Source organism: Pleurodeles waltl, chromosome 6 (genome assembly GCF_031143425.1).
Source record: "Pleurodeles waltl isolate 20211129_DDA chromosome 6, aPleWal1.hap1.20221129, whole genome shotgun sequence".
Taxonomy (NCBI): domain Eukaryota; kingdom Metazoa; phylum Chordata; class Amphibia; order Caudata; family Salamandridae; genus Pleurodeles; species Pleurodeles waltl.
The window spans coordinates 10,141,472-10,154,566 of NC_090445.1; the positions used below are offsets into that span (position 1 = coordinate 10,141,472).

Below are 13,095 nucleotides of genomic sequence, written 5' to 3' on the forward strand. Positions count from 1 at the left end.
CAGGACAGCCCCTAAGGTGTCCTGAGCTGAAGTGACTCTAACTTTTAGAAATCCTCCATCTTGCAGATGGAGGATTCCCCCAATAGGGTTAGGATTGTGACCCCCTCCCCTTGGGAGGAGGCACAAAGAGGGTGTACCCACCCTCAGGGCTAGTAGCCATTGGCTACTAACCCCCCAGACCTAAACACGCCCTTAAATTTAGTATTTAAGGGCTACCCTGAACCCTAGAAAATTAGATTCCTGCAACTACAAGAAGAAGGACTGCCCAGCTGAAAACCCCTGCAGCGGAAGACCAGAAGACGACAACTGCCTTGGCTCCAGAAACTCACCGGCCTGTCTCCTGCCTTCCAAAGATCCTGCTCCAGCGACGCCTTCCAAAGGGACCAGCGACCTCGACATCCTCTGAGGACTGCCCCTGCTTCGAAAAGACAAGAAACTCCCGAGGACAGCGGACCTGCTCCAAGAAAAGCTGCAACTTTGTTTCCAGCAGCTTTAAAGAACCCTGCAAGCTCCCCGCAAGAAGCGTGAGACTTGCCACACTGCACCCGGCGACCCCGACTCGGCTGGTGGCGATCCAACACCTCAGGAGGGACCCCAGGACTACTCTGATACTGTGAGTACCAAAACCTGTCCCCCCTGAGCCCCCACAGCGCCGCCTGCAGAGGGAATCCCGAGGCTTCCCCTGACCGCGACTCTTTGAACCTAAAGTCCCGACGCCTGGGAGAGACCCTGCACCCGCAGCCCCCAGGACCTGAAGGACCGGACTTTCACTGGAGGAGTGACCCCCAGGAGTCCCTCTCCCTCGCCCAAGTGGAGGTTTCCCCGAGGAATCCCCCCCTTGCCTGCCTGCAGCGCTGAAGAGATCCCGAGATCTCTCATAGACTAACATTGAAAACCCGACGCTTGTTTCTACACTGCACCCGGCCGCCCCCGCGCTGCTGAGGGTGAAATTTCTGTGTGGACTTGTGTCCCCCCCGGTGCCCTACAAAACCCCCCTGGTCTGCCCTCCGAAGACGCGGGTACTTACCTGCAAGCAGACCGGAACCGGGGCACCCCCTTCTCTCCATTCTAGCCTATGTGTTTTGGGCACCACTTTGAACTCTGCACCTGACCGGCCCTGAGCTGCTGGTGTGGTGACTTTGGGGTTGCTCTGAACCCCCAACGGTGGGCTACCTTGGACCAAGAACTGAACCCTGTAAGTGTCCTACTTACCTGGTAAAACTAACAAAAACTTACCTCCCCCAGGAACTGTGAAAATTGCACTAAGTGTCCACTTTTAAAACAGCTATTTGTCAATAACTTGAAAAGTATACATGCAATTTTGATGATTTGAAGTTCCTAAAGTACTTACCTGCAATACCTTTCGAATGAGATATTACATGTAGAATTTGAACCTGTGGTTCTTAAAATAAACTAAGAAAAGATATTTTTCTATATAAAAACCTATTGGCTGGATTTGTCTCTGAGTGTGTGTACCTCATTTATTGTCTTGTGTATGTACAACAAATGCTTAACACTACTCCTTGGATAAGCCTACTGCTCGACCACACTACCATAAAATAGAGCATTAGTATTATCTCTTTTTACCACTATTTTACCTCTAAGGGGAACCCTTGGACTCTGTGCATGCTATTCCTTACTTTGAAATAGCACATACAGAGCCAACTTCCTACACAGGGTGAATTAGATGGAAAGTTCATGGCTGCTGTGGCTGTGCAAAGATTGGTGAAACATAGTCAATATCCGAGGTAGCCCCAGGATCGTGGGTTAGTTGGGCCCTTGAAGCAGGGCCAAAACAGAACTTAGGGGCCAAATCATGGAGTGGATCTCTCTGGACCTGATGGCCTGTTGGTCTTATGTCTTGAGTAGTCGTAAAATGGTTCGGGGCCAAATTGGCTGATCTAGTGGAAGGATTCGCACGCATATAGCTAGCAATAGGACAGCTAGCTGAAAGAGTAATTGCTGAGGACTTCCTGCGTATAGACCGTGCTTCCATTTCCATGAGGCCTACTGCCAAATGTGGGCTTTTAAGACTAAGTGTTATAAAGTCACTAGGACCAGAGAGACCAGGGGAACCATTAGATCGCTTGACAGAAACAATGTCATCATGGATGATTGAGCCACAACCCCTGGTATGTCTCACCCAGTGCAAGACCTTGTTTGTTAGTGAGGCTTTGTCTTCTCTCACGTTTGGGGGCAAAGGTGGAACATTGCACATGTATATGTAGTTGTTGCTAATTAATTTATGATTGTGGTATAAAGCTTTGGTAGTATCCCATTTGAAGGGAACATTAGGAAGGAGCGGGGTAGTTCTTCCAAAAGAGGACGTAAGCTGTTTTGCAGGACACTGATCGTCTATGGGACCTGCAGCACAAGCTAGTGGCAGAAGAGGCCCGTTTGAAAAAACGCCTTTTGCAGGTGGATGCTTAGTAGGCAAAAGGTTTGAGTTAGGCTCGCTAATAGGGGAAAGATATTTGCTTTTAAGAAGGGTGGTGATCTCAAGCAATAATGCTCTCAACTCGCTAACTTCAGTCTTAAGGCTACACACCAATGTGAACAAATCATTTTGTAGAGGAGGACTCACTATACATGGCAGAGCTAAGACGGCTGGTTGCTGATTGTCCGAGTCAATGGATGCCAGCGGAGAAAAACGATTAGAGCATAAAATTGAAGGGTGAGGTGTGCAAGCTCTAAGAGCATCTACATCGGAATAGGGTGTAGGGAGGGCAATAGGGTCTTGGCAAGGCAACGACTGTTGGAGTGGTTGGTGAGATGAGGCGACAGAATGAGAGTTAACAGCAGTATGTGAACTAGATGTTAGAAATGGAATAAGCGTGCCAGATTTTGAGCCCTTTCGACTAGGCTTCTCCTTGTTGTTTAGAATCTGTTCTACCTCTTCTATTAAATCATCTATTTCCTTGGCGACATGGCTAGTGTGGGGTAACATGGTCTTATTGATTTTGAGTATTTTGGATTTGCCAGAGCCTAAAGTCGGGCTGTCTTTGGCCTTACGCTTCCCCATTGGCGAATGGTACTATGTCACAAAGTAGAGGAGAGATTGGAGTACTTCCCTATGCAGGAGGGACAATTGCCGTGCCTTAGGACCAAGAGAGGTGGCCCAGCCCGGCCTCCTTCGGCCTCAGACGGGCACGGACGGGCCCGCCCTTGGCCCGGGCTTCGCCCGGGCACGCCCGCGCGCGTCCCGCGAGGCAGGAGCGCTTTGAAGTTTTTAAAGGGCTCCTGCCCGAATGCAGCTTCCTGCGGCACCACCAGCAACACTGCGCGTCCCGCGAGGCGGGAGCGCTTTGAAGTTTTTAAATAGTGTGCGTATAAAGAGTTTGCTGACACCAGTCTGCGTATAAAGTGTTTGCTGACACCAGTCTGCGTATAAAGTGTTTGCTGACACCAGTCTGCGTATAAAGTGTTTGCTGACACCAGTCTGCGTATAAAGTGTTTGCTGACACCAGTCTGCGTATAAAGTGTTTGCTGACACCAGTCTGCGTATAAAGTGTTTGCTGACACCAGTCTGCGTATAAAGTGTTTGCTGACACCAGTCTGCGTATAAAGTGTTTGCTGACACCAGTCTGCGTATAAAGTGTTTGCTGACACCAGTCTGCGTATAAAGTGTTTGCTGACACCAGTCTGCGTATAAAGTGTTTGCTGACACCAGTCTGCGTATAAAGTGTTTGCTGACACCAGTCTGCGTATAAAGTGTTTGCTGACACCAGTCTGCGTATAAAGTGTTTGCTGACACCAGTGTGCGTATAAAGAGTTTGCTGACACCAGTGTGCGTATAAAGAGTTTGCTGACACCAGTGTGCGTATAAAGAGTTTGCTGACACCAGTGTGCGTATAAAGAGTTTGCTGACACCAGTGTGCGTATAAAGAGTTTGCTGACACCAGTGTGCGTATAGAGTTTGCTGACACCAGTCTGCGTATAAAGTGTTTGCTGACACCAGTCTGCGTATAAAGTGTTTGCTGACACCAGTCTGCGTATAAAGTGTTTGCTGACACCAGTCTGCGTATAAAGTGTTTGCTGACACCAGTCTGCGTATAAAGTGTTTGCTGACACCAGTCTGCGTATAAAGTGTTTACTGACACCAGTCTGCGTATAAAGTGTTTACTGACACCAGTCTGCGTATAAAGTGTTTGCTGACACCAGTCTGCGTATAAAGTGTTTACTGACACATGGCTAGCTCTATATGATGTTTTTGCTGGTTCCACTTCTAGTGTTTCTTGCTTACACCTGGTCCTGCCTCTACCCCAGTGACCCGGCCTGTCTTTCCAGGTCCCCTGCTGCACCGCCTGTCTTTGCTGGCCTCTGTTTTGTTCCCCTCTCGAGGAGCTGCTGTGTCCTGGCATCATGCTATCCTCACTGCGTAAAGTCAAGCTGCAGGTACAGTGTGGCCCGTGTGCGTGGTTGAGCTGGCTTCTGTTGTGCCAGTGACCAGCTGCCCATGCCCAGGGCCCATGGTGGCATGCTGGTGCATGTTGCAGCAGTCACTGCCGGCTCAGCCCTGGTTTGCTGTGACCTCTGCACTCTGAGCTGTTGCTCCTCTTCCACCCTGTGCATGGTGTGCTGTGAGTGTGCACTGCCCTGTCCCCTGCCGCAGCTCACCGAGGATGAAGGAGGGGCCCAGCCCGGGTCTCTCTGGACCATCCACGGTGGATCTTCTCTGCCAGGCAGGCTCAGCCGTAGCAGGGCTGGGGCTGTTCCTTTTCAGCATGGTCGCTGCCATGATGGTGGTTTAGCAGTGTGTGCACCCCGAGTACAGTTTGGGGGCGCAGGTGCTGTGCAGTGATGCTGGCTGGGCTGTGCCCCTGTGCCTGGTGGGGAGGGCGCTGCTGCACAGGACTGGGGGTCACCGTGCCCGGCCATAGGTGGGGCTCGGCGCTGACACTGGCCCTTTGGGGGGGTCTCGAGCTGAATCTTGAACCCCATGTACCCCACCGCCCTCCCGCCCCCCCGCCCCGTGCCTTCTCCCCCAGAGTGACCCCGTGTGCTGCCCCCTAGCCAGGGGTGCAGCGGCTTCCGGTTGCTGTGGGGGGGGGGAATAAAGACCCCGAGGGTTCAGCAGCGCCTAGGGGGGGGGGGGGGGGGGTTAGGAACCAGGCGCTATAGCAGCCTGGGATGGGGGGGGGAGGGGAGGTCAGTAACCAGGCACTAGTTACTGAGGGATAAATGGAGACAAAGCCGAAGGGATGAGTGGATGTCAACACCCCCCCCCCCCCCCCCCCAAGGAGGTCCGTGTGTGCCTGGGGAGGCTCCCACGCTCCTCTGAATGCAGCGCCTGGCCTGTAAGCGCTATAGTGGGTGGTGTCATGAACACACTCACCCTCGTGGGTGCTGCTCTGAGTGGGCTGTGACCCCAGACCCCACCTCTCCTCCTACAAGGACTTCTGTCCCGCCCTGTCTTTGAGCAGCCGAGGACCCAGTATAAACTCTCGTTGGCCTCCGAATAGCGGCTAGAAGCCAAACAATCTTTTGCCTCTGCCACCTAGATCTACCCTGGGCCTCGAGTGTGGCTGACACTGCTGCCCCGACCCTGTGTACGGTGGAAACTTTGTGAAGGCCCCGCCTCTCCCCTGAGTAGCGCCGAGAAGCCGAAGCCCCTTGTGCTCCTGCCCCACAGATCTGCCCTGGGCCTGGAGTGTGGCTGACACTGCTGCTCCGGTCCTGTGACCGGTGGAAACTTTAAAGGCCCCGCCTGTCCCCTGAGTAGCGCCTAGAAGCCAAAGCTCCCTGGCACCAGTTGTGCCCCTGCCCCGGGCCTGTGACCCGTGGAAACTTTGTGAAGGCCCCGCCTGTCGCCTGTGCTTATCAGTGGAGCGCAGCTCTGCCAGGGCTGGGTGGGGCAGGTGTTGGGCACTGGGCCAAGGCATGCCTGGCATGTGTCTGGGGAGTTCCTCGTCCCAGCCAAGGCATGCCTGGCATGTGTTCTAGGGGGGAGGGGTACTCTTCTCTGCCAAGCCATGCCTGGCATGTGTCCTGCGGGGGAGGGGTTCTCTTCTCTGCCAAGCCATGCCTGGCATGTGTTCTGCGGGGGGTGGGGTCCTCTTGTCAGCCGAGGCATGCCTGGCATGTGCTTAGCAGGTGCAGCTGGCTTCTGAGCCCTCCAGGCTGTGCCCTCAGAAGCTCTGAGCCTACACGCTTTTGGTCCCTGACCTCGAGGCACTGCACGAGCACTGCCCTGAAGCTAGGTGGTCCCTGGCTTTGAGGCAGTGCTGTTGCTGCGCCCTGAAGCTAGGTGGTCACTGGCCTCAAGGCAGTGCTCGTGCAGCGGCCTGAAGCTGGGTGGTCACTGCCCTCGATTCAGTACTCGTGTAGTGCCCTGAAGCTAGGTGGTCACTGGCCTCGAGGCAGTGCTCGTGCAGCGCCCTGAAGCTAGGTGGTCACTGGCCTTGAGACAGTGCTCCTGCAGCGCCCTGAAGCTAGGTGGTCACTGGCTCAAGGCAGTACTCGTGTAGTGTAGGAGGCTGGCCTTGCTTATAGTGGGTACCTGATGGTACTTACACCTTGTGCCAGGCCCAGTTATCCCTTATTAGTAGATTAGTAGTGTTCCAGCAGCTTAGGCTGATAGAGGTAGCTATAGCAGAGCAGCTTAGACTGAACTAGGAGACATGAAAAGCTCCTACTATACCACTTATATCAATTAGCACTATATCATAAGAAACACAATACTCAGAGTTACTAAAATAAATGTACTTTATTTAAGTGACAATATGCAAAAGTATCTCAGAGGATACCCTCACGTAGGAGGTAAGTAATATACAGAAAATATGCACACAAGCCAAAATCAGGTAAGTAAACAGTTAGAAAAGTAGTGCAAACACTGTAGGACACAATAGGATGCAATGGGCTTAGGGCAACACAAACCATATACTCCAAAAGTGGAATGCGAACCACAAATGGACCCCAGGCCTAGTGTAGTGTGTAGAAGGTCGCTGGGAGTGTAAGAAAACACTAAGGGGGTCCAAGATACCCCACCCCAAGACCCTGAAAAGTAGGAGTAAAGTTACCCTACTACCCCAGAAAGACAGTAAAGTCGAGATAGGGGATTCTGCAAAGACAACAACTGACTGCTTAGCACTGAAGACAGATTCCTGGACCTGTAAAGGAAGGGGACCAAGTCCAAGAGTCACGCAAGTGTCCAGGGGGGCAGGAGCCCACTAAACCCCGGATGAAGGTGTAAAAGGGCTGCCTCCGGGTGGAAGAAGCCGAAGATTCTGCAACAACAGAAGGTGCCAGGAATTTCTTCTCTGGTCAGAAGATGTCCCACGGTGTGCTGGAGGATGCAGAGTTGTTTCCACGCAAAAAAGACCGCAAACTTAGCTGCAAGAGTCGCGGTTGAAGGTTTTTGGTGCTGCCAGGGCCCTGGAAGTGTAGGAAAGTACCATCTTGCTTGGCATGTTAACCCATATTTCACTGTATATATGTTTTTTTAGTCTGTGTCACTGGGACCCTGCCAGGAAGGGCCCCAGTGCTCATAAGTATGTGCCCTGTATGTGTTCCCTGTGTGATGGCTAACTGTCTCACTGAGGCTCTGCTAACCAGATCCTCAGTGGTTATGCTCTCTCTGCTTTCCAAATTGTCACTGTAAGGAAATGCCTCCTTGGCATGGTTGCCCCCTGACTTTTTGCCTTTGCTGATGCTATGTTTACAATTGAAAGTGTGCTGAGGCCTGCTAACCAGGCCCCAGCACCAGTGTTCTTTCCCTAACCTGTACTTTTGTATCCACAATTGGCAGACCCTGGCATCCAGATAAGTCCCTTGTAACTGGTACTTCTAGTACCAAGGGCCCTGATGCCAAGGAAGGTCTCTAAGGGCTGCAGCATGTCTTATGCCACCCTGGAGACCTCTCACTCAGCACAGACACACTGCTTGCCAGCTTGTGTGTGCTAGTGAGAACAAAACGAGTAAGTCGACATGGCACTCCCCTCAGGGTGCCATGCCAGCCTCTCACTGCCTATGCAAGTATAGGTCAGTCACCCCTCTAGCAGGCCTTACAGCCCTAAGGCAGGGTGCACTATACCATAGGTGAGGGTACCAGTGCATGAGCATGGTACCCCTACAGTGTCTAAACAAAACCTTAGACATTGTAAGTGCAGGGTAGCCATAAGAGTATATGGTCTGGGAGTTTGTCAAACACGAACTCCACAGCACCATAATGGCTACACTGAAAACTGGGAAGTTTGGTATCAAACTTCTCAGCACAATAAATGCACACTGATGCCAGTGTACATTTTATTGCAAAATACACCCCAGAGGGCACCTTAGAGGTGCCCCCTGAAACTTAACCGACTGTCTGTGTAGGCTGACCAACTGGGCGGGCAGGGGCCGGAGGGGGCGGGCAACTCCACTAGCTGGAGTGTCCTGCGGGGCTGTGACAAAGGGGTGAGCCTTTGAGGCTCACCGCCAGGTGTTACAGCTCCTGCCTGGGGGAGGTGTTAGCATCTCCACCCAGTGCAGGCTTTGTTACTGGCCTCAGAGTGACAAAGGCACTCTCCGCATGGGGCCAGCAACATGTCTCTAGTGTGGCAGGCTGCTGGAACCAGTCAGCCCTGCACTGAACAATTGGGTAAAATACAGGGTGCATCTCTAAGATGCACTCTGTGTGCATTTTTTAATAAATCCAACACTGGCATCAGTATGGGTTTATTATTCTGAGAAGTTTGATACCAAACTTCCCAGTATTCAGTGTAGCCATTATGGAGCTGTGGAGTTCGTTTTTGACAGACTCCCAGCCCATATACTCTTATGGCTACCCTGCACTTACAATGTCTAAGGTTTTGCTTAGACACTGTAGGGGCACAGTGCTCATGCACATATGCCCTCACCTGTGGTATAGTGCACCCTGCCTTAGGGCTGTAAGGCCTGCTAGAGGGGTGACTTACCTATGCCACAGGCAGTGTGAGGTTGGCATGGCACCCTGAGGGGAGTGCCATGTCGACTTAGTCATTTTCTCCCCACCAGCACACACAAGCTGGCAAGCAGTGTGTCTGTGCTGAGTGAGGGGTCCCTAGGGTGGCATAAGACATGCTGCAGCCCTTACAGACCTTCCCTGGCATCAGGGCCCTTGGTACCAGGGGTACCAGTTACAAGGGACTTACCTAGGAGCCAGGGTTGTGCCAATTGTGGAGTCAATGGTACATTTTAGGTGAAAGAACACTGGTGCTGGGGCCTGGTTAGCAGGGTCCCAGCACACTTCTCAGTCAAGTCAGCATCAGTATCAGGCAAAAAGTGGGGGGTAACTGCAACAGGGAGCCATTTCTTTACAGGGTCCATTCGTGGTTCGCATTCCACTTTTGGAGTATATGGTTTGTGTTGCCCCTATACCCATGTGCTCCCATTGCAATCTATTGTAACTTACACTACTTGCATTACTTCCTTTTGCTATTACTGCATATGTTTGGTATTGTGTACATCTATCTTGTGTATATTTCTCATCCTCATACTGAGGGTACTCAATGAGATACTGTTGGCATATTGTCATAAAAATAAAGTACCTTTATTTTTAGTATATCTGTGTATTGTGTTGTCTTAAGATATTGTGCATATGACACCAGTGGTATAGTAGGAGCTTTGCATGTCTCCTAGTTCAGCCTACGCTGCTCTGCTATAGCTACCTTCTATCAGCCTAAGCTGCTAGAAACACCTCTTCTACACTAATAAGGGATAACTGGACCTGGCACAAAGTGTAAGTACCTCTGGTACCCACTACAAGCCAGGCCAGCCTCCTACAGGAAGGACCAGTATGTCGCCCCTTGGAGGAGACAGTGGGGGCGCTCAGCAACAGAGAGAGCCCACGCAGAAGCAGGCAGCACCCGCAGAAGCACCTGAACAGGCGTTCAGAAGATCTGAACACGACGGTCGACTCAGCACAACAAAAGAGGGTCCCACGGAGTTGGAGTCCAACTCAGCAAGTTGGGGAATGCAGGACGGAGTGCTGGGGACCTGGTCTAGGCTATGCATGAAGGAAGTTTTGCAAAAGTGCAAAGAAGCCCTAGCAGCTACAGTTCATTACTGTCTGGCATGGGGAGGCAAGGACTTACCTCCACCAACTTTGGACAGAGGGCCACTGGACTGTTGGGGACACTTGGACCCAGATCCTGTGTTCCAGGGACCACGCTTGTCAGGATGAGAGGGGACCCAGAGGTCCAGTGATGCAGAAGTTTGGTGCCAGCGTTGGCAGGGGGAAGAGTCCGTCGACCCACAGGAGATTTATTCTTGGCTTCCAGTGCAGGGTGAAGGCAGACAGCCCTCAGAGCATGCACCACCAGGAAACAGTCGAGAAAGCAGTCAGGATGAGGTGCTACAATGTTGCTGGTAGTTTTCTTGCTACTTTTTTGCAGTTTTGCAGGTGTCCTGGAGCAGTCAGCGGTCGATCCTTGGCAGAAGTCAAAGAGAGAAGTGCAGAGGAACTCTGGTGAGCTCTTGCATTCGTTATCTGGTGAGATGCCCACAGGAGAGACCCTAAATAGCCCTCAGAGGAGGATTGGCTACAGAGAGGTAAGCACCTATCAGGAGGGGACTCTGACGTCACCTGCTGGCACTGGCCACTCGGAGGTGTCCATTGTGCCCTCGCACCTCTGCATCCAAGATGGCAGAGGTCTGGGACACACTGGAGGAGCTCTGGGCACCTCCCATAGGGAGGTGCTGGTCAGGGAAGTGGTCACTTCCCTTTCCTTTGTCCAGTTTTGCGCCAGAGCAGGGCTGGGGGGATCCCTGAACCGGTGTAGACTGGCTTATGCAAGGAGGGCACCATCTGTGCCCTTCAAAGCATTTCCAGAGGCCAGGAGAGGCTACTCCTCCCAGGCCCTTCACACCTATTTCCAAAGGGAGAGGGTGTAACACCCTCTCTCAGAGGAAATCCTTTGTTCTTCCTTCCTGGGACTGGGCTGCCCAGGCCCAGGGGGGGCAGAAACCTGTCTGAGGGTTGGCAGCAGCGTTAGCTGCAGAGAAAACCTCGGAAAGTTAGTTTGGCAGTACCTGGGCTCTATGCTGGAGACCCGGGGATGCATGGTACTGTCCCCCCAATACCAGAAAGGTATTGGGGTGACAATTCCATGATCCTAGACATGTTAAATGGCCATATTTGGAGTTACCATGGTGACGCTACATATAGGTATTGACCTATATGTAGTGCGCACGTGTAATGGTGTCCCCGCACTCACAAAGTCCGGGGAAATTGCCCTGAGCCACGTGGGGGCACCCTGGCTAGTGCCAGGGTGCCCTCACACTAAGTAACTTTGCACCTAACTTTCACTAAGTGTGGGTTCGACATATAGGTGACTTATAAGTTACTTAAATGTAGTGAAAAATGGCTGTGAAATAACGTGGACGTTATTTCACTCAGGCTGCAGTGGCAGTCCTGTGTAAGAATTGTCTGAGCTCCCTATGGGTGGCAAAAGAAATGCTGCAGCCCATACGGATCGCCTGGAACCCCAATACCTAGGTACCCTCTACTAGGGAATTATAAGGGTGTTCCAGTGTGCAATGAGAATTGGTAAAATTAGTCAATAGCCTGTAGTGCCAATTTTACAAGCAGAGAGAGCATAAGCACTGAGGTTCTGGTTAGCAGAGCCTCAGTGATACAGTTAGGCACCACACAGGGAACACTTATAGGCCACAAACGTATGAGCACTGGGGTCCTGGCTAGCAGGGTCCCAGTGACCCATATCAAACATACTGACAACATAGGGTTTTCACTATGAGCACTGGTCCCTGGCTAACAGGATCCCAGTGAGACAGTAAAAACACCCTGACATACACTCACAAACAGGCCAAAAGTGGGGGTAACAAGGCGGCTAGAAAGAGGCTACCTTCCTATATGTAGTGCCCTGAAGCTAGGTGGTCACTGGCTTCGAGGCAGTGCTCATGCAGCTCCCTGAAGCTAGGTGGTCACTGTCCTTGAGGCAGTGCTTGTGCAGCGCCCTGAAGCTAGGTGGTCACTGGCCTCGAGGCACTGCCCTGAGGCTAGGTGGTCACTGGCCTTGAGGCAGTGCTGATGCTGCGCCCTGAAGCTAGATGGTTACTGGCCTTGAGGCAGTGCTTGTGCAGCACCCTGAAGCTAGGTGGTCACTGGCCCGAGGCAGTGCTCGTGCAGCGCCCTGAAGCTAGGTGGTCACTGGCCTTGAGGCAGGGCTCATGCAGCACCCTGAAGCTAGGTGGTTATTGGGATCGAGGCTGTGCTTGTGCAGCGCCCTGATGCTAGGTGATCACTGGCCTCAAGAAAGTGCTCCTACACTGCCTTGAAGCTAGGTGGTCACTGGCCTTGAGGCACTGCCCTGAGGCTAGGTGGTCACTGGCCTTGAGGCAGTGCTGATGCTGTACCCTGAAGCTAGGTGGTCACTGGCCTCAAGGCAGTGCTCGTGCAGCGCCCTGAAGCTAGGTGGTCACTGGCCTCAAGCCAGTGCTCGTGCAGCACCCTGAAGCTAGGTGGTCACTGTCCTTGAGGCATTGCTGATGCTGTGCTCTGAAGCTAGGTGGTCACTGGCCTCAAGGCAGTGCTCGTGCAGCGCCCTGAAGCTAGGTGGTCACGGGCCTTGAGGCAGTGCTGATGCTGTGCTCTGAAGCTAGGTGGTCACTGGTCTCGAGGCAGTGCTCGTGCTGCGCGCTGAAGCTAGGTGGTCACTGGCCTTGAGGCGCTGCACAAACACTGCCATGAAACAAGGTGGTCACTGGCCTCGAGGCAGTGCTCATACTTCCCAGTGTGTACAACCAGCGCCATAACTCCCTAGGTTGCTTTCTTCATGGCTATTTTTTTATTTTTGCGTAGTTGGCAAATTTGTACTTTCAGCCCCTCGGGTGGCGTAAGCAGTGACGCGTCTTGTGTATGTTGGAAACCTAACTGGTGACTTTCAGTGCTTGTCGTGTTCAAGCTGGAACCATAACTTGGACTTTAACTCTGGTTTTCTCAGTGTAGGAAGCTGGCTGTCTATGTACTGTACCAGTGAGCGGGGACTCTATGCAGATAGTCCAGGGCGACCCTTATTGGGCGAGCATTTAGGCTCCTCACAGGCCAGTGTTAGCATTTATTGCGCCCACGCAGCCAGTAAGTGAGACGCACACTCAATAAAGAAATCCAGCGCCAGT

At 52.4% G+C, this 13,095-nt stretch overlaps 1 protein-coding gene across 6 annotated transcripts in view; it reads left to right on the forward strand.

Annotated features, from left to right (window-relative positions):
• Positions 1-13,095, forward strand: part of SPTAN1 (spectrin alpha, non-erythrocytic 1) — a 316,746-nt gene that overhangs the window by 32,565 nt on the left and 271,086 nt on the right. For 4 of the 6 annotated variants that reach the window (XM_069237009.1, XM_069237003.1, XM_069237006.1 and 1 more), the window contains exon 2: positions 4,288-4,395. The exons of the other annotated variants lie outside the window; for them this stretch is intronic. In XM_069237009.1, the coding sequence (XP_069093110.1) occupies positions 4,363-4,395 (33 nt within the window). In that variant the 5' untranslated portion in view covers positions 4,288-4,362. The remainder of the gene's footprint in view (positions 1-4,287; positions 4,396-13,095) is intronic. 6 annotated transcript variants of the gene reach the window in all.